Genomic DNA, 20,866 nt, shown 5'->3' with positions numbered 1-20,866 from the left:
GGAGACACAGAATCCAGAGCAGGCTCCAGGTTCTGAGCTGTCAGCACTGAGCCTGACGCGGGGCTCGAACTCACAAACCGTGAGATCATGACCTGAGCTGAAGTCTGATGCTTAACTGACTGAGTCACCCAGGTGCCCCTCAGCTCAGGTCTTGATTCCAGGGTCATGGGATTGAGCTGTATGTGGGGCTTTGTGCAGAGTGTGGAGCCTGGTTGAGATTCCCTCTCTCTCTCTGTCTCTCTCTCTCTCTCTCCCTCTGCCCCTCTACCCTGCTCGTGCTCTCTCTCTCTCCAAAAAAAAAACAAAACCAAAACCAAACACTAATCAGGTCCCAAGGAAATGTGTTTCCATACCTCTTATCTTCTATCATTGAAACAAAAGGTGATGGTAACCAAATGCTGTGAAGATTTATGGGCTGTGCCGTTGCCGACTCTAGAGATGGACCCTTGTTTAGAATGCAGGGACAATTTAGCAGTGATAGTGATTAGGTAATAGAAAAGACAAATTAATCAATTTGTCAAATATTCTCTCCCAGTCAGTTATGAAAGCAATGCTTTCTTACATAATGATGTCTCATTTCCCGGTAGGTAGGGCCACAGTTGTACCATGGTGGCTGAGGAACATTTTCCTGTCCTAAACAATTTATATTACTCTTAGATTTGTGAATATATTTATGTATAACAAGCATGACATATGAAGTTATACTGGCAACTAAATCAATAGCTAACACCTGAATTACATATAGCTTTATTTTTATAAAAATATTTAAGAAGGTTTAACTATAATCTCAAAAAGTTAAAATTTAAAATACCATCTTTCTGGGGTGCCTGGTTGGCTCAGTTGGCTGAGCATCCGACCCTTGATTCAGCTTAGGCCATGATGCCAGGCTTGTGGGATCGAGCCCTGCATCGGGTTCTGTGCTGAGTGTGGAGCCTGCTTAACATTCTCTCTCTCTCTCTCTCTCTCTCTCTCTCCCTCTGCCCCTCTCCCCAGCTTGTGTACTCTCTCTCTCTCTCTCTCTCTCTCTCTCTCAAATAAATAAATAAATAAATAAAGCACCACCTTTTAATAATAATTTAAAATATTTATTTAGGTGGTGTCTGGGTGGCTCAGTTGGTTAAGCATCTGACTTTGGCTCAGGTCATGATCTCGAGGTTGGTGGGTTGGAGCACCACGTTGGGCTCTATGCTGACAGCTCAGAGCCTGGAGCCTGCTTTGGATTCTGTGTCTCCCTCTCTCTTTCTGCCCCTCCCCTGCTCATGCTCAGTCTTTCTCTCTCTCAAAAATAAACATTAAAAAAAATAATAAAACAAAATATTTAGTATAACTTGCATTTTAAACTTTAGTTTTAATAGATGATTTAAACTTAGACAAATAATATTTGGAAGCATGAGTATAATTTTAATTTTAGGTTAACTTCATTTTACATCTGTATGCAAATACTGTATACAAATATATTCAAATTATGTGAAGTTTGAATACAGTTGCATTTGACTTTTTTTTAAAGTTTATTTGTGTATTTTTGAGGGGGAGACAGAGAGAGAGAGAAAACAATTCGGGTAGGGGAAATGAGAGAGAGAGAGAGAGAGAGAATCCTAAGCAGCTTCTGCACTGTCAGCGCAGAGCCTGATGCAGGGCTCAAACCCACGCACTGTGAGATCATGACCTAAGCCGAAGTTAGACGCTTAACCAACTGAGCCACCCAGGCGCCCTGAGTTGCATTGACTTTTAAATTCTTTAGCCCATTACCATCAATAGAACACAGATTATTTGAAAATCTTTATTATAACAACATAGCGTTATATATATATATATATATATATATATATGTTATATATATATATGTTATATATAATTAGCATATAACAACATTTGCTAAAATAAAGATAAATAAAATTCATTTATAAAATTAATATTTTATTAATTTTTAAATAATGCATATCTTTATTACTCACCCAACCATATCTTATCCACCAATAGAATACTTAGATACATGTGATAATGATTAAATGATTAAATATAGTCATTTTGATGTTCTTCCAGTTGTGTTGCTTTGCACATATTTTTTTATTTTGTTATGAAGGTAGATTTCTCAAGGTATGAATAAAGAACATACTTAACAGTTCATTAGCTTGGTTAGTGACTTCAAAAAAATTAGACCTATGATATGTAAGCATCCATTTTTACTCTTGCACTGGGATCCTGCAAATGTCTACACCTTTCCTCAAATTAACCTCCTGGTGCCCTTCTGATTGTGTTACTTCCTAGTTCACTGAAAGGTGGAGAACTTTCTCCACCTCCCATTACACCTCCCCACCTATCTACACTTTTGCCCTTAGACTTTGTCTTCCCTCCAGACACCATAAATGTAATAGTCTATCTAAGGCCACCTCTTTTACTTGTGGCCATTGAATCCCAGACCCACTCACTCAAGGATACCATTCCTACAGTTGCCATTTTACTCCCTAGTCTCCTCTCTCCCTACTTAGTCATTCCTATAAGCATATCAAAATATCAGAATATACTATTAAAAATATTCTTCCTCTTAGGGTGCCAGGCTGGCTAAGTCAGAGGAGCATGCAACTCTTGATCTTGGGGTCATGAGTTTGAGCTTGTTGGGTGTAGAGTTTACTTAAAAAATAAAATCTTTAAAAAAAATCCTTCCTTTTGATCCCATGTTTCCTTCTACATTATGCTGCATCTTTCTCTTTCCTCTCAGGGCAACATTCTTGGAAAGGGCTGGCTGTGTTCTTGCTCTCCTCTTATTCACCTACCACACTCTCTTGAATTCTCTCCATTTCTTCCATCAAGAGGTGGATTTATGAGGTCCATATCTCTTCCTTATAAATCTGAACAGGCTTGTGGCTCTCTTGTAGCCAATAAAAAGCAATGAAGTCGTGCTGCATGATTTCTGAGGTTAGATCTGAAAGGTGATGTACCTTCTGCCCTTTTCACTGCAACATTCGCCTTTGAGCCATGAACACCACATAAGAATTTTAACTACCCAGAGGTTACCATGCTGTGAAGCAGTCCATGCTACATGGAGAGGACATGTGTAGGTGCTCTGGCCACCGGCTCCAGAGATCTAGCTGACAGCCAACATCAACTGCCAGAAGATGCCTCCAGATGATTCCACCTTAGCAGTTAAGTCATCTCCAGCCTTCAAATCTTCCCAACTGAGGATCCAGACATTGTTGAGCAAAGACAAGCTGTCTTTACTGTGTCCTTCCTGAATTATTGACATCATTCCATAAGCATAATAAAATGGTTGTTTTACACCACTAAGTTTTAGTTATGTTAGGCAGCAACAGTAACTGGAACAGTGTGTGTGTGTGTGTGTGTGTGTGTGTGTGTGTGTGTACATATATATATGTTCATATATTTCCTAGCTTGGTTTGCTGTCAGGGGCTAGAAACAATGGCATCCCTGTAGTAATGAGTATATCTAGTACCCAGATCTTGGTTTCCAAATACCATCCTGTTAGAAGAAGCCAGAAGAAACAGTTGATTCCTGGGCAGAGGCAGGAAAAGTACAAATTCAGCCTGGATCACCTCTTGTACCAGAAAGTAAGGAAGTGCTCAGGGTGCCTGGGTGTCTCAGTTGGTTAAGTGTCGGACTTGGGCTCAGGTCATGATCTCATGGTTTGTGGGTTTGAGCCCCACATTAGGATTTGTGCTGAGAGCTTGGAACCTGGAACCTGCTTCAGATTCTCCCTCTCTCTCTCCCTCTCTCTCTGATCCTCCCCCACTCACGCTCTGTCTCTCTCTCTCTCAAAAATAAATAAGCATTAAAAAATTGTTTAAAAAGCAAAAAAAGAAAGGAAGGAAGTGCTCAAATAATGTTAGAACATCTCAAAAGGACACAGGATCCAGCTTGAAAGGATATTTCATTTACCAAATTTGGGATCCTTTGTGCATCAAAATAATAATTATAGTAACTGATTATAATTCATTAAGTAAAATAGAAACCCACAAGTCCAGACAATAAATATGATAGTAATGCGTTACAGTTCATTGAGTAAAAGAAATCCATGAGTCCATATGATATAAATAAATGAATAAATGAGGGAGAAGGTAATGCTCTCTCTTATAGTAGATTGTTGACTAAAAGCTGAAGAAGGAATGGTGGAATTAAAAATCAATATTTAATAAACATTATCATGGCGGTTATTCCAAGGGAGGTTATCAATCGATGCTAAGGCAAATGGAGATTTGATGACGTAGCAGAGACTTAAGAATTACAAAGGGACAAGTGCTGACTTTATGGAGGAGAAACCTGCCGAACTGTATATGGGTTCACCTCCTGCACTTCCTAATGTCATGCACTTGAAAGGACACAACATCATTTTCCTTTTGCCTTTACGTGCACTTAGGTTGAAGGACATCTTGCAGAAAGTAAAAAGCTTGTGCTCTTTAAAACTGATTCCTGAAAGCCAAGGCAAGACAAAGGAACTACCCAGATTAAAGGAGACTGTAGATATGTGACAACCAAATGCAATATGTAATCCTGGATCAAAAAGGGCAGATATATTATTGGTGAAATTGGAAAGGTATCTGTGATTTGAATAGTGGTGTCGATTTGCTGTTTAGAATAGTGTATTAGTTTGCTAGGACTGTTGTAACAGACTGGGTGGCTTAAACAATAGAAATTTATTGTCTCACAGTTCTGAAGGCAGAAGTCCAAAGTCATAGTGTTGGCAGGCTTGGTTCTTTCTGAATGATGATATGAGAGAAAAGTCTATTCCATGCCTCTCCCCTAGATTCTGGTGGTTTGCTGGCAATCTTTGGCATTCCTTGGCTTGTAGACACATCAACCGTATCTCTGCCTCCATGTACACATGGTATTCTCATTGTACGCAGATCTGGGTCCAAATTTCCCCTTTTTGTAATGACATTAGTCATATTGGGTTAGGAGTACACTTTACTGCAATATGACCTCATCTTAATTAATCCAATTACATCTGCAATGACCTCATTGCCAAATAAGGTCACATTCTTTTTTTTTTTAATTAAAATTTTTAAATTTACATGCAAACTAGTTAGCATCTAGTGCAACAATGATTTCAGGAGTAGATTCCTTAATGTTAGCCCCTCCCCCCTCCCACAACCCCTCCAGTAAACCTCTGTTTGTTCTCCATATTTAAGAGTCTCTTATGTTTTATCCCCCTCCCTGTTCTTATATTATTTTTGCTTCCCTTCCCTTGTGTTCATCTGTTCTGTGTCTTAAAGTCCTCATATGAGTGAAGTCATATGATTTTTGTATTTCTCTGACTGACTGATTTCACTTAGCATAATACCCTCCAGTTCCATCCACATAGTTGCAAATGGCAAGATTTCATTCTTTTTGATTGCCGAGTAATATTCCATTGTATATATACACCACATCTTCTTTATCCATTCATCCATCGATGGACATTTGGGCTCTTTCCATACTTTGGCTATTGTTGACAGTGCTGCTATAAACATTGGGGTGCATATGCCCCTTTGAAACAGCATATCTGTATCCCTTGGATAAATGCCTAGTAGTGCAATTGCTGGGTTATAGGGTAATTCTATTTTTAATTTTTTGAGGAACCTCTGTACTGTTTTCCAGAGTGGCTGCACCAGCTTGCATTGCCACCAACAATGCAAAAGAGATCCTCTCTTTCCACATCCTCGCCAACAGCTGTTGTTGCCTGAGTTGTTAATGTTTGCCATTCTGACAGGTGTGAGGTGGTATCTCATTGTGGTTTTGATTTGTATTTCCCTGACGATGAGTGTTGTTGAGCATTTTTTCATGTGTCAGCTGGCCATCTGGATGTCTTCTAGTCACGTCTTTTGCCCAGTAAGGTCACATTCTTAAGACACTGAGGATTAGGACTTCAATATATGAATTTTATGTGTCAAAATGCAACCCCTAACAGATAGTTATATTGGGGTTGAGAGAAATGAGCACATATATCCACATGTAGAATGGGGGAATTAGGGTGAAAAAGATACCAGAGTTTTTGATACCATTCTTTTTTTTTTTTAAGTAGGCTTCATGCCCAGCACAGAGCCCAAAGTGGGGCTAGAACTCATAATCTGAGATTAAGACCTGAGCTGAGATTAAGAGTCAGATGTTTAACCAACTGAGCCACCCAGGTGCCCCTTCTTGATACCATTCTTAAATGTTTTCTGTAAATTTGAAATTATTTCAAAATTTAAAAAAAAATCCATTGAGGTGCTGGGTTTATATATTACACAAGACCTTGGTGCTAAACCTATCATGTAGAAGGAAAGATAAAGGTGTTTGTATAGCCTCATCATCAGGGAAATACAAATCAAAACCATGGTGAGATACCACCTCACACCCATCACAATGGCTAAAATTAACAACACAGGAAACAACAGATGTTGGTGCAGATGTGGAGAAAGGGGAACCCTCTTACACTGTTGGTGGGAATGCAAACTGGTGCAACCACTCCAGAAAACAGTATGGAGGTTCTTTCCTCAAAACGTTAAAAATAGAACTACCCTATGATACAAAAATACAAATTTGAAGCAGTACATGTACCCTGATGTTTATAGCACCATTATCAACAATAGCAAAACTGTGTACAATGTTTTTTTTTAATGTTTCTTTCTTCTTTATTTTGAGAGAGTGAGAGAGAGAGAGCATGAGCATGAGGGGGAGGGACAGAGAGAGAGAGGGAGAAAGAGAATCCCAAGCAGGCTCTGAGCTGTTAACACAGAGCCCAACTCCAGGTCGATCTCATGAATGTGAGATCATGACCTGAGTTGAAATCAAGACGCTTAACTGACTGAACCACCCAGGCCCCCCAACAATAGGCAAACTATGGAAACAGCCCAAATGTCCATCAACTGATGAATGGATAAAGAAGATGTGGTATATATATGATGGAATATTACTCAGTCATCAAAAAGAATGAACTCTTGCCATTTGCAATGACATGCATGGAGCTAGAGTGTGTTATGCTAAGCAAAATAAGTCAGAGAAGGACAAATACCATATGATTCCACTCATATGTGGAATTTAAGAAACAAAACAGATGAACATAGGGAACGGGGAAAAAGAGAGAGGAAGCAAACCATAAGAGATTGCTTTTTTTTTTTTTTTTTTTTTTTTTTAGTGTGAGACAGAGAGGCTGTGAGTGAGGGAGAGGGGCAGAGGGATAGAGAGAATATTTGTTTTAATTTTTTATTTTAGAGGGAGAGGGGCAGAGGGGGGAGAGAGAGAGAGAGACAGAGAGAGACAGAGAGAGAGAGGGAGAGAGAGGGAGAATTCCAAATAGGCTCCACAGGTGTGGAGCCTGATGTGGAGCTGGATCCCACGACTCTGGGATCATGACCTGAGCCAAAAGCAAGGGTTGGATGCTCAAACAATTGAGCCACCCATGTGCCCCAAGCGACTCTTAACAATAGAGAACAAACTGAGGGTTGATGGAGGGAGGTTGATGGGCTAAATGGGTGATGGGTATTAAGGAGGGCACTTGTTATGATGAGCACTGGGTGTTGTATGTAAGTGATGAATTACTGAATTCTACTTCTGAGTTCAATATTGTGCTATAATATTAACTAACTAGAATTTAAATTAAAATTTGAAAAAGAAAAGGTGTTTGTGTAGCCTTATTGTAAACTTGTCTGAGACATAAGTGAGGGTATCAGAAATTAATATGTTATATTAATATAGCACTTCACAACTTACAAACAAAAACAAAACAAACCCCTTATTTTATTTGTCCCTTATAACAATTTTGTGAAGCAAGAGATTTCTCAGTTTTATAAAAAAAGTTCAGTGACTTCCTCAAGATGACACTCACAAACAGGTAATAGATAAACTGAGGCATATTAAAAATTCAAAGCGTTTATTTGAGTAAAAATGGATTTGAGGGGAGCCTGGGTGGCTCAGTCAGTTGAGCGACCGACTTCAGTTCAGGTCATGATCTCATGGTTTGTGAGTTCAAGTCTCGAATCAGCTCTCTGCTGTTAGCACAGAGCCTGCTTCAGATCCTCTGTTTCCTTCTCTCTGCCCCTCCCCAACTTGTATGCACACTCTCTCTCTCTCCTTCTCTCTGAATGAGTGAATGAATGAATGAATGAATGAATGAATGGATTTGAATGGGGTAGCACCAAACCAAAAGCGCTTAGGCACATTCTGCAGACAGGAGCCAGGGGAAAGACTTATACAGATAAAGTCCAGAAGCAAAGAAAAGCAATTATTTGTCTGGCTATAACTTAAAGCCTCGTTGACTGTGATTGTCTTCAGCATTTTGATTTCCAAACCTTGGGGAATTTACAGGCTTAGATTTGGGTTTGCTAATGCAGTCTAATGGCCGCCTTGTTTAATTAACACAAGTCCTAAGTGATTAGTTTGACTCCATCTAGGTTTTTTGACTCTTAGAGCAACCCTCTTGTGGCGACAGCAAACAATAACAGAAGTTGGCTCTAAACAAAATCGTGGCATCGTTTGTACCCTTTTGCGGGTGAGCAAGGTCTTCCCATTAGGTCAAAATGAAGTTTAGGTAAGAGATCCTAAAGGTTCCATGCATGAGGTCCACAACCATACATTGCTCCCTCCACTGGCTACCCTACCCCGGTACTGCCCCACTTATCCCAGGGGGTCCTCAGGTCTCCACATGGGCCTTGGGGCCAGTGCCTAGGGAACAGGGCCAAGAAGAGGCCTTCAACCCTTGCCCCAACGACAGCCTCCTGGAGGACACTCCCAACCAACAACTCTTTAATCACCACCCCTCTCCCATATTATCGCGCCAACACTTGAGTCCCAACTACACACTCTGGCTCCGCTGTCCAATCACGATCTTTCTTTTTCTATAGACCCCGAGAGCCCTTCCCCCAGGCCTCCTCCCACCACCCAAGGTAAAGCTGGAAAGGGCTGACAGCGGCTCACCGTGGCACATCAGCTACAATTGCTCAGCCTCTGTCTGTAGGGGCGAAAGACGTGGGGCCTTGAACCTGGAGACCCAGAATGACTCCAGCAGTCGTTCCAGCTCGCCTGGCTCCGTGTTGCGAAGACACAGTTGCAGTAAAGGCAGACAGACTTTAGGAATCACTTAGTCCAGACCATTCACATTGCACGGGATGATTATACGATTGCCTCCTTTCTGTCTTTGATGGGGGAATTAGGGTCAACCCAAGCAGGTTCAGGGCTTGCTGCTGCCATGCCCCTTAATCCCGGCGTTGCTGAGCAAGGGCTCCCATCCCAGCCCCGCTGATCCAGTCAGCTGTCAGCTGTGAGTTAGTATGGCGGAGGAGGAAGGCGATGTGGCTGAGGAGGATGTGTTCCTGGCGTTTGCCAGGCGTCCTTGTCCTCCCAGAGGTCCCCTGCGTCGGGCCTTGGACAAGGCTTTCTTTATCTTCCTGGTCCTCTTCCTGATGCTACTGACACTGGAGGCTGTTTATAAGCTGCTGTGGCTGCTACCGTGGGCAAAGTTTGGGGACTGGCTCCTGAGAACACCTCAGAAGGAGGAGGAGCTGGAATTGTGACCACCTTTCCTATAAACATTGTCTTCCCCTGCGACAGAGGTGAGAGGTGGGGACAAGAGGGAAATAGAATGTAGGGGGCTGTGGAGGGGACACTTGCACAGCTGTCTTAAAATGTTTGCATCTATACTCTGGGAAAATTTTTTGAAAAGGTTTGTACTTCTCACATATGCTTAAGTAATCATCTACAGTTTTTCATCATAAATGAAAATTGTTTCAAGGATGGAATTTCTGGCCGATTGCAGATATTCACATCTTGGGGAACCTGGGTGGCTCAGCCGGTGAAGCGCCCGACTTCAGCTCCGGTCGTGATCTCCGGTTCTTGGGTTTGAGCCCCAAGGCAGGCTCTGCTGTCAGCGTGGATCCTCTGTCCTCTTCTCTCTCTGCCCCTCTCCCATTCATGCATGTGCTCTCTTTCAAAATAAACATTTAAAAAAAAAAAAAAAGGAAAATAGGGGCGTCTGGGTGGCTCAGTTGTCACACTTTGGCTCAGGTCATGATCTCATGGTTGGTGAGTTTGAGGCCCATGTCGGGCTCTGTGCTGACAGAGATTCTGTGTCTCCCTCTTTCCCTGCCCCTTACGGGCTCATGCTCTGTGTCTCTCCCCTTCAAAAATAAATACACATTTTTAAAAAACTTTAAAAAAAGAAAAAAGAAAAAAGGAAAACATTCACATTTTAAAATAAACAAACAAACTCATAACTACAGGATTATTCTCTTCCTTCTTTCGCGACTCTTTTTTCCCCCTTGAACAGCTATTACCAGTCCACTTCTCCACAGACAATTTTATACTTTTATACTTGAAAGTCTTTTACTGACCGATCAATCATATTTTCTTGCATATACATATTAATTGAGATGAAAAATGTTTTTCTTTGTTGTGACCATAGACAGCAAAGTTTTTAAAAATTTTTCTTCTCGGGGCGCCTGGGTGGCTCAGTCGGTTAAGCGGCCGACTTCGGCTCAGGTCATGATTTCACGGTCCGTGAGTTTGAGCCCCGCGTCGTCGGGCTCTGTGCTGACCGCTCAGAGCCTGGAGCCTGTTTCAGATTCTGTGTCTCCCTCTCTCTCTGACCCTCCCCCGTTCATGCTCTGTCTCTCTCTGTCTCAAAAATAAATAAACGTTAAAAAAAATTTAAAAAATTTTTTTCTTCTCTGTTATCATTACAATTATTATGAGAACAGAACTGATTTAAATAGCATCAAGATTGCACACAGTTTTTAAATGATTAAAAATTGAAAGTACATGTTTAATGAGACAGGAGAGGTGGTGTTTATGGTACCTTGATGAAAGAAATAGGCTACATGTCCCTTTACTTAAGACAAGATTAGCCCCAGATTTCATGATTGACAACCACAGGCATATCTTGGAGATAATGCAGGTTCTGTTCCAGGTGACCACAATAAAGTGAATATCACAATAAAGTCAAAGGAGCTTTTTTGCTTTTCCAGTGCATATAAAGGTTATGTTTACGTGATACTGTAGTCCATTAAGTGCACGATAGCATTATGTCTTTAAAAAAAACCCAACATACATACCTTAATTTAAAAATACTTTATTGCTGGGGTGCCTGGGTGGCTCAGTCAGTTGAGAACCTGACTTCAGCTCAGTGTGGTTTATGGGTTCGGAGCCCCCCTGGGGTTCTCTCTCTCCCTCTCTCTGCCCTTCTCCAACTTGCATGCACATGCTCGCTCTCTCAACATAAATAAATAAACTTAATACTGCTAAAAATGCTAAACATCATCTGAGCTTTCAGGGAGTTTTAATCTTTTCGCTGGGGAAGGGTCTTCCCTAGATGCTGGTGGCTGCTGACTGATCAGGGTGGTGGTTGCTGAAGGTTGGGATGGCTGTGCCAATTTCTTCAAATAAGACAACAATGAGGTTTGCTGCATCAATCGACTCTTCTTTTCACAAACAATTTCTCTGTAGCATGCGATGCTGTTTGATAGCATTTTACCCACAGAACTTTCAAAATTGAAGTCAGTCCTCTCAAACCCTGCTGCTGCCTTATCAACTAAGTTTTATGTAATACCCTAAATCCTCTGTTGTCATTTCAATGATCTTAATAGCATCTTCACCAGGAATAGATTTCATTTCAAGAAACCACTTTCTGTGCTCATCCATAAGAAGCAACTCCTCATCTTTTGAAGTTTTATCTTGAGATTGCAGCCAATTCAGTCACATCTCCAGGCTCTACTTCTAATTCTGGTTCTCTTGCCAATTCTACCACATCTGAAGTCACTTCCTCCACTGAAGTCTTGAACCTCTCAAAGTCACCCATGAAAGTTAGAGTCAACTTCTTTCAAACTCTTATTAATATTAATATTTTGTCCTCTTCCCATGAACCACAAATGTTCCTAATACATCTACATTGGTGGATCCTTTCGAGAAAGTTTTCAGTTTACTTCACCTAAATCCATTAGAGGAATCACTGTGTATACCAACGACAGCTTTATGAAATGTATTTCTTAAATAATAAGACCTGAAAGCCGAAATTACTCCTTGATCCATGGTCTTCAGAATGGATGCTGTGTTGGCAGGCATGAAAACAACATTCATCTCATTGTATATCTTTATCAGAGCTCTTGGATGACCAGGTGCATTGTCAATGAGCAGTAAAAGAAAGGAATTTTTTTTAAAGTTTATTTATTTGGGGGGAGGTGCAGAGAGTGAGAGGGAGAGAATCCCAAGCAGGCTCTGCACTGTCAGCACACAGCCCAACGTGGCGCTTGAGTTCGCAAACAGTGAGATCACAACCTGAGCCCAGATCAAGAGCCGGACACCCAACCGACTGAGCCACCCAGGTGCCCCCAGAAAGGAATCTTTCTTTCTGAGCAGTAGGTCTCAAAGTAGGGCTTAGCAGTAACTATGTTGTCAACAGATGTGCTGTCATCCAGGCTTTGTTGTTCCATTTATAGATCACGGGCAGAGTAAATTTAGCATAATTCTTAAGGGCCCTAGGATTTTTGGAATGGCAAATGAGCATTGGCTTCAACTTAATGTCACCAGCTGCTTTAGCCCTTAGCAAGAGAGTAAGCCTGTCATTTGAAGCTTTGAAGCCAGGCACTGACTTCTCCTCTCTAGTTATGAAAGCCCCAGATAGTATCTTCTTTCAGGAGAAGACTGTTTCATCTACACTGAATATCTGTTGTTTGGTGTAGACACTTCCATTAATTATCTTAGCTAGGTCTGCCAGATAACTTGCTGCAGCTTCTACGTCAGCACCTGCTGCTTCACCTTGCTTTTTTATGTTTGGAAGATGGCTTCTTTCTTTATACCTCATGAACCAACCACTGCAAGCTTCCAAGTTTTCTTCTGCAGCCTCTCAGCCTTCACGTAATTGAAGAGAGTTAAGGTCTTTGAGAGAATGTTGTGGCTGGTTTGATCTTCTATCTAGACCACCCAAGCATCTTCCATATCATCAGTAAGTCCGTGCTGCTTTCTTATCATTCATGTGTTCACTGGAGTAGCACTTTTTTTTTTTAATTTTTTTTTTTACATTTATTTTTGAGAAACAGAGTGAGACAAAGCGTGAACGGGGGAGGGGCAGAGAGAGTAGGAGACACAGAATCTGAAGCAGTCTCCAGTCTCTGAGCAAGCGGTCAGCACAGAGCCTGATGTGGGGCTCGAACCCACGAACTGTGAGATCATGACCTGAGCCGAAGTCGGACGCTCAACCGACTGAGCCACCCAGGCGCCCCTGGAGTAGCACTTTTAATTTCCTTCAAGACCATTTCCTTTGCAGTCACAGCCTGACTGTCTGGCAAAGAGGCCTAGCTTTCGGCTTGTCTCAGCTTTCAACATGCCTTCCTTCCTAAGCTTAATCATGTCTAGCTTTTGATGGATTGATCTTTTTTAATGTTTATTTCTGAGAGAGAGAGAGAGAGAGAGAGAGAGAGAGAGCAGGGGAGGGGCAGAGAGAGAGAGGGAGACACAGAATCAGAAGCAGGCTCCAGGCTCTAACCTGTCGGCATAGAGTCGGATGCAGGGCTCAAACCCACAAACCGCAAGATCATGACCTGAGCCGAAATTGTACACTTAACCCACTGAGCCACCCCGGCACCCCTAGCTTTTGATTTAAAGTGAGAGACATGTGACTCTTTCTTTCACTTAAACACTTAGAGGCCATTGCAGGGTTATTAATTTCAATATCCTTGTGTCTCAGAGAATAGGGAAGGCTGAGGAGAGGGAGAGAGATGGGGGAACAGCTGGTCAGTGGAACAGTCAGCACACACACACGGTATTTATTAAGTTCACTGTCTTTATATGGGTGTCATTTGTGTTACCCCCAAACAGTTATAATAGTAACTGATCACAGATTACCATGACAATAGTAAAAATAACAAAAAAGTTTGAAATATTGCAGTACTTACCAAAATATGGCACTGAACCACGAAATGAACAAATGCTGTTAGAAAAAGGGTGTCAGCAGGAGCACCTGGCTGGCTCAGTCAGTACAGCATGTGACTCTTGATCCTGGGGTTTTGGGTTCAAGCCCCACGTTGGGTGTAGAGATTCCTTAAAAATAAAATCTTTAGGGGAGCCTGGGTGGCTCAGTTGGTTGAGCGTCCAACTTCAGCTCAGGTCGTGATCTCATGGTTCGTGAGTTCGAGCCCCGCGTCAGGCTCTGTGCTGACAGCTCAGAGCCTGGAGCCTGCCTTGGATTCTGTCTCCCTCTCTCTCTGCCCCTCCCCTGCTCATGCTCTGTCTCTCTCTGTCTCAAAAATAAATAAATATTGGGGCGCCTGGGTGGCGCAGTCGGTTAAGCGTCCGACTTCAGCCAGGTCACGATCTCGCGGTCCGCGAGTTCGAGCCCCGCGTCGGGTTCTGGGCTGATGGCTCGGAGCCTGGAGCCTGTTTCCGATTCTGTGTCTCCCTCTCTCTCTGCCCCTCCCCCGTTCATGCTCTGTCTCTCTTTGTCCCAAAAATAAATAAACGTTCAAAATAAATAAATAAATAAATAAATATTAAAAATAAAATAAAATAAAATAAAATAAAATCTTTAAAAAAAGGAAAAAAAAACCGTGCCGATAGACTTGCTCAACCCAAGGCTGCCACAAACCTTCAATTGGTAAAAAAACAAAAACAAAAAACAAAATTACAATATCTGTGAGGCACAATAAAATGAGGTATGCCCGCATACCTTTTTGGGTTTTGTTTGTTTGTTTGTTTGTTTAAGAGACGAGGAAGTCGATTATAAAAGGGACCGGGAAGAAGGAGAACCTCAACTGCAAGCATTTACTCAGTAAGAACAATCTTGCGAAAGTTGAGGATCTAGAAATTAAATCCTTATCGTCTCCTAAGGCTGAGTACCCTTTGAGGGAATTTTCATGTTCCCTAATTTGAAGACTATAGGCTTAGATGGTGTGGGATTCTTTAATGGAAGGGCAGGTTTGAGGCTCTGGTACAGTGAGGGCTTAAGGATCTAAGAACCTCCGCGTCCTAATAGTGGCAAGATGGTCACTTGTAGAAAGCCAAAGGATGCAGGGGATGGGAATCTCCGTGTTAACTGTTCTGGCTTCCATAAGTTCACATCTGGACCCACCCTGGCCTCCACGAGTCCTTCCAGCCTCCCTAAAGTTGAGTGAGGTAGGGGGTGCGGGCGAGGCGGGCGTCGAAGTCAGTTTCTTCTCTCTTCGTTCTTTCCTCAGTTTCCCCAGAGGAAGAGAAAGGGACGAGTCGAGACCCAAGGTATTTTACGAGTCTCACTTCGTCTGCCAGCCCTCACAGCGGCAATCTGCACAGATTCTTCTCACGGCCCCCCACCCCTACCCCCATATCGCCGTCCTAAGGCCCTGGAGCTCCTGGACAAAGCTCGGCCTCCAGGTCATCACCGCCTGCACTTTGGGGGACCCTCTCCAGAAAAGAACGGAGAACCACCTAGCTCCCACCTACTTGGTTGGTCATTAGTTCCATGGAGGCGCTTAAAGAGGAATCAATAACAATAGCGATAATAGTAAGAACACATTTGTATAGCTCATTGTGCTCATCTGTATGCATTTGTTATGATTTCACGGTTGTGAGATACAGACACCTGGAAGTATTAGTAGCTGCTGGACAGCGGCAAGGGAGCGGGCCGCCAGCAAAAGGGAAGGGGCAGGCGCAATCGATTAAACCGTGGAAAGGGTACCGGGCAGGTAGGAAAGCAGCGCCGGAAGGCTGGTCAACGGCCCAGCGGAAGGAAAAGGACTTTTTTCCCTCTTAAGAGACGCTCGTTCTTTCCTGCACCCTTGCGTGGTCTTGGAGGGCCCAATCCCTTGGCTCTCCTGTTCCGTTCCCCCTTCCCCACTTGGAAAAGTGGCTCAGTCCTTCCAGCACGCGACCCGCCGGCGGTTGGGCCGGATGCAGGAAGTTTCTAATTGGCTGAGTCGCAGAAGCACCGGGTGAAAAGAGCTCTGCCGGCGGCGCGCCCTAGTCCGGGCGTAGCCAATACCGTACGGCAAAATGGCGGCCCCCAGGTAGTTTGGGACGCCCTGAGGAGGCAAAAGCGCCCCCTACTGGTCACAGGAAAGGGAGCCGCAGACTGTGTGGGCGTCACTGGAGATGGGGGCGGGTCTACCACCACTTCCTGCCGCAGGGTGAGGCGTGGTCCGGGCGCCGTACGACAATATGGCCGCGCCTATGTGGCTGTAGGCGGAAACTCGGCGGCTTCCGGTCCAGAGAAGGGCCTGCGGTGGGAGGGGGAAGGAAGGCGGAGGGAACCATGCGAGGTTCTGAGATCAGCAGCGAGGGTCGCCTCGAGAGACCGTTTCTGAGGTGGGGGCCGGACGGTGTGGGGAGCGAAGGCGGGGGCGGGAATGTCGAGGGAGAGGTATTGGGGAGTCCCGGGCGCTGAGTCTGAGGGACAAGCTATGGTACCTTCCTTCCTATCCCTGAAGGGGAGTGGGGTGGCCGGGGGCCGAACTGGGGGAGGGGGACTTGGCGGGAAGCTCATCTAGAGGAAGGGGTCAGACGCCAGGTTGGGATTTGAGAGGAATCGGGACAGCTCACTGCTGGGCTCACAATCGGTTACAGGTCACAGAGAGAGAATGGGGGAAATTCGGGTGGGGTAAGAGGGAGGGGATTGAGGTGAGATCTCTCCAACCTGACGCCCCGGTTTGAGGAGCCCCGTCGGAGGGCGGAGTATGAAGATAATTCAAGGAGGAGAAAGGGGAATGGATTATTGGGAGGGAACCTCCTTCACCTCAGAGAGTCTAGGAGTTGGGGGTGATCCTTCAGGATGGGATGAGGGTGTGGATTTGACGTGTTTGAGAGCGAAACGGGGAAGGCTCAGGAGGTGGTGCTGCCGGGGGTGTGGTATCTGCGAGGGAACGTCGAGGGAATCTGGAGTGCAATGTGGGAGGCGGTCCAGGGGTTGGAAGAATCAACTTGGCAAGTATGAGAATTGGGGAAATGAATGTCTGAGAAGTGGGGCAATGAAACAGAAAGAAAGCTTGGATATCGACAAGAGGGGTGGAGCTGGGGGTGGGGACTTAAGGGTTTCAGGTGGTTTGGGGCTTCCTTATGTAAAGGGCCAGAAAAGCATATGGTACTAACAGTTGCTGGAAGACAGGCAGTTGAGGACACTGTTGGGCAGGGCTGGGTGTTACTGAAACCCAAGAAGATTGGAAAGTGTGTGAGATGAGGGATGGGCTGTGCTGGAGGGGCTCTTTCTGAGGCCCCATCCCCTTCCAGCAGGAGTTCCGAAATCCCCAACACCTCCTCCCTCCGGGGGATTTGATCCCCCATGGCCACCGCTAACAGCATCATCGTGCTGGATGATGATGACGAAGATGAAGCAGCTGCTCAGCCAGGTCCCTCCCACCCACCCCCCAATCCGGCCTCACCCCGGCCAGAAGCCCCTGGCTCCTCTCAGCCCCATGGGGCTGGAGGAAGCAGTAGTTCTGGCGGCAAGAAATGCTACAAGTTGGAGAATGAGAAGCTGTTTGAAGAGGTGAGCTTTAGGGGAGAAGATTCTTGTACCCCAGGGAGGGGGATGGCTGACTGGCTCTCCTGTCCTTTCTTCCCAACTAACCCCACCTCGCCTTCTTTCTCTCAACCCCTCCCCTTGTCTCTTTCCCCCTACCTCTTCCCCTGAATCCTCTAGTTCCTTGAGCTGTGTAAGACGCAGACAGCAGACCACCCTGAGGTGGTCCCATTCCTCTATAACCGGCAGCAGCGTGCCCACTCTCTGTTTTTGGCCTCGGCGGAGTTCTGCAACATCCTCTCTCGGGTCCTATCTCGGGCCCAGAGCCGGCCAGCTAAGCTCTATGTCTACATTAATGAGCTCTGCACTGTTCTCAAGGCCCATTCAGCCAAGAAGAAGCTGAACCTGGCCCCTGCTGCCACCACCTCTAGTGAACCCTCTGGGAATAACCCTCCCACAGACCCCTCCTCGGACCCCACAAATGCCGAGACCACTGCCTCTGAGGCCCCAAGGACCCGTGGTTCCCGGCGGCAGATCCAGCGCTTGGAGCAGCTGCTAGCGCTCTATGTGGCTGAGATCCGGCGGCTGCAGGAAAAGGAGTTGGATCTCTCAGAGTTGGATGACCCAGACTCCACATACCTGCAGGAGGCAAGGTTGAAGCGTAAGCTGATCCGCCTCTTTGGGCGGCTGTGTGAACTCAAAGACTGCTCTTCACTGACGGGCCGTGTCATAGAACAGCGCATCCCCTACCGTGGCACCCGCTATCCAGAGGTTAACAGGCGCATTGAGCGGCTCATCAACAAACCAGGGCCTGATACCTTCCCTGACTATGGAGATGTACTGCGGGCTGTGGAGAAGGCAGCTGCTAGGCACAGCCTCGGCCTCCCACGACAGCAGCTCCAGCTCATGGCTCAGGATGCCTTCCGAGATGTGGGCATCAGGTTACAGGAACGACGCCACCTTGATCTCATCTACAACTTTGGCTGTCACCTCACAGATGACTATAGGCCAGGTAGGGATTAGTGAGATGCCTGTCAACAACCCTTATATGTCAGATGTTTGGTGGAGGGGGGATCTCTCTTGTCCCTTCTTCTAGGGTTTGGGCTGAGTACTCTGACTTTATATCTTCCCACGTAGGCATTGACCCTGCACTGTCAGATCCCGCCCTAGCCCGGCGCCTGCGAGAAAACCGGAGCTTGGCTATGAGCCGGCTGGATGAGGTCATCTCCAAATATGCAATGATGCAAGACAAGAGTGAGGAGGGCGAGAGACAGAAGAGAAGGGCTCGGCTTCCCCAAGCCACCTCTTCCCACTCTGCAGACTCCCCCAAAGCCTCCTTGGATTCTGGTGAGGTATGGAAGGGATAAACCCTTCAGACAGACCTTGTCCTTCCCCTGCACTAGCTAGCAGGGAGTTTAGGGTGACTGACTGGGAAAAGTGCAGAAGGAACCCGAGAACCAGACCCTCTGGGACAAGGGATTCCTTAGAGAAATTCCTTTGTCCCCCAGGGCCCTAGTGGAATGGTGTCCCAGGAATGTCCTACCACCTCCAAGGCTGAGACAGATGACGAAGAAGATGAGGAAAGTGATGAGGAAGAGGAAGAAGAGGAAGAAGAGGAAGAGGAAGAAGAAGAGGAGGAGGCCACAGATTCTGAAGAAGAGGAGGATCTCGAACAGATGCAGGAAGGTCAGGGGGATGATGAAGAGGAGGAGGAGGAGGAGGAGGAGGAGGAAGAAGCAGGTATGTCAAGGAAACAGTCCCCTCATGTGTCGGTTCCCTCTACTCTTTTGGTTGTGAACCACCTGTTTGAGACCCTTCCCTCCCTCCTCTTACTCTCAGCAGTATTCTTTCCCTTAGTTCTCATGCTGCCTCTCCCGTCTTTTCTTCTTTTCCAGGTCAGGATGGAGACAAGAGCCCTATGTCCCCACTGCAGCAGATCTCCGCTGAAAAAAACCTGGAATCTAGCAGAGGGATCAGCAAGTCTGTGGGGGAGCACCAGAACAAAGGACTCATAATGTCACCATCTTCACTGTCAGAAGACGCCTTGGCCCCCTCCAGCATAGATGCTGAAAGCAACGGAGAACACCTTGAGGAGTTACCCCTGGAGGAAGAGAGCCCCATGTCTCAGCTCTTTGAGCTCGAGATCGAAGCCTTGCCCCTGGATACCACTCCTTCCCCTGAGGAGAGGGACGTTTCTTCTTCCAGGAAGCAATCAGAGGACCCCCTCACCACTGTCTTGGAGAATGGAGCAGCCATGGTCACCTCCACTTCCTTCAATGGAGGTGTGTCTCCTCACACCTGGGGAGATTCCTGTCCCCCGTGCAAGAAATCCCGGAAGGAGAAGCAAACTGGAGCAGGGTCATTAGGAAACAGGTAACAATGACAAGGAGGAGAAGGGGGAGGCCAAGGACAGATTGCAAGGGGCTTTCTGAGAGTATTGAGGAACTGGGTCTGCTGGGAAGAGACTGGATGATTCCCCTCCAGCCTCAGGCTCTTCATACCCCTCCACATATTTGTGTTTCTGTCCCTAGCTATGTAGAAAGGCAAAGGGCAGTGCATGAGAAGAATGGGAAGAAGGTATCTACCTTGCCCAGCCCACCTTCTCCCTTGACTTCTATGGCCCCAGTTGCTGATTCCTCGACAAGAGTGGACTCTCCTAGCCATGGCCTGGTGACCAGCTCCCTCTGTAGCCCATCTCCAGCCCAGTTGTCCCAAGCCCCCCATTCACAACCCTCCCGGCCTGGTACTTACAAGGTAAGAGGGGGAGGCAGTTGTTTCCTGACTTGTCTTTCATTGTCTGTTCAGTTTCAGGCACTCCATCTGAATTTTGCACCCACCACATCCTCTCTCGACCTTTTTTCTAACCCCAGTTTTTAATCTCTGAGAAATCCTTCCCTTTGCTTCTTTTACCCCTATATTCCAGACGTCTCTTTCTGACTCTGTCTCTCACTCCCTGCAGATGAGTGTGGCCACACAGTGCGATCCAGAGGAGATCATCGTGCTCTCAGACTCTGATTAGCTGCCTCTACCCCCCACTCCCTGCCTCCAAAATGTTTTGGAATAGTATTTGGAGGATGGTGGGAAACAGATGACTGAGGAAGGGATTGACTGGGCTAATCCCCTTTTGGTGGTGTTTCTTTAAAAAAACAAAAAACAAAAAAACAAAACCTTAAGTTTTACACAGAAACATTAATAAACAATAAAGTTCTTTTCTTATTGTATCCCTGTCTTTTCCTTTTCCTTGTTCTACTCTCACAGCCGATTGGCACCGGCTGTTCTCTGGTTCAAGGTTAGCCTGGGCCTGGACTACCCCTGGAGCTGTCCTTTGTAGCCTGTCCTTAGCCTGCCTCTCTTTGAGTTCCCTCGGCTTCAGGCCTTCCGCTTGCCCTCTGCCAGGCACTAAAAAGAAAGAAGAAAGAAAGAAAAAAAAGAAAAATGTGTTCCAGCCTCCCGAATGTGCTTTACTTTCTCACTTCG

General features: G+C 45.5%; 2 protein-coding genes across 3 annotated transcripts; both read left to right on the top strand.

The window, feature by feature from the left end:
• Positions 1-9,209: 9,209 nt before the first annotated feature.
• On the top strand, positions 9,210-15,373 carry SMIM40 (small integral membrane protein 40). Of its 2 annotated transcripts, none has more exons than XM_086706578.1 (2): positions 9,210-9,524; positions 15,135-15,373. In XM_086706578.1, exon 1 carries the CDS (start codon positions 9,243-9,245, stop codon positions 9,483-9,485), a length of 243 nt encoding a protein of 80 aa, XP_086562704.1. In that variant the 5' UTR covers positions 9,210-9,242; the 3' UTR covers positions 9,486-9,524; positions 15,135-15,373. The 2 variants fall into 2 exon arrangements, with proteins under 2 accessions (XP_086562704.1, XP_086562703.1); XM_086706577.1 differs by lacking the exon at positions 15,135-15,373 and adding an exon at positions 9,728-10,189.
• Positions 15,374-16,102: 729 nt separating this feature from the next.
• On the top strand, positions 16,103-20,610 carry DAXX (death domain associated protein). Its single transcript, XM_086706580.1, has 8 exons — positions 16,103-16,239; positions 17,158-17,416; positions 17,570-18,401; positions 18,527-18,741; positions 18,898-19,129; positions 19,285-19,762; positions 19,921-20,143; positions 20,349-20,610. The coding sequence occupies exons 2-8, from the start codon at positions 17,210-17,212 to the stop codon at positions 20,406-20,408; spliced, it is 2,247 nt and encodes a 748-aa protein (XP_086562706.1). The 5' UTR covers positions 16,103-16,239; positions 17,158-17,209; the 3' UTR covers positions 20,409-20,610.
• The last annotated feature ends 256 nt before the right edge of the window (positions 20,611-20,866 follow it).

This window comes from Puma concolor, chromosome B2 (assembly GCF_028749965.1).
Source record: "Puma concolor isolate L17-30 chromosome B2, mPumCon1.1.hap2, whole genome shotgun sequence".
NCBI lineage: Eukaryota > Metazoa > Chordata > Mammalia > Carnivora > Felidae > Puma > Puma concolor.
The sequence above is the reverse complement of the archived record's forward strand: the minus strand, read 5'-3'. Positions and strand labels throughout refer to the sequence as shown.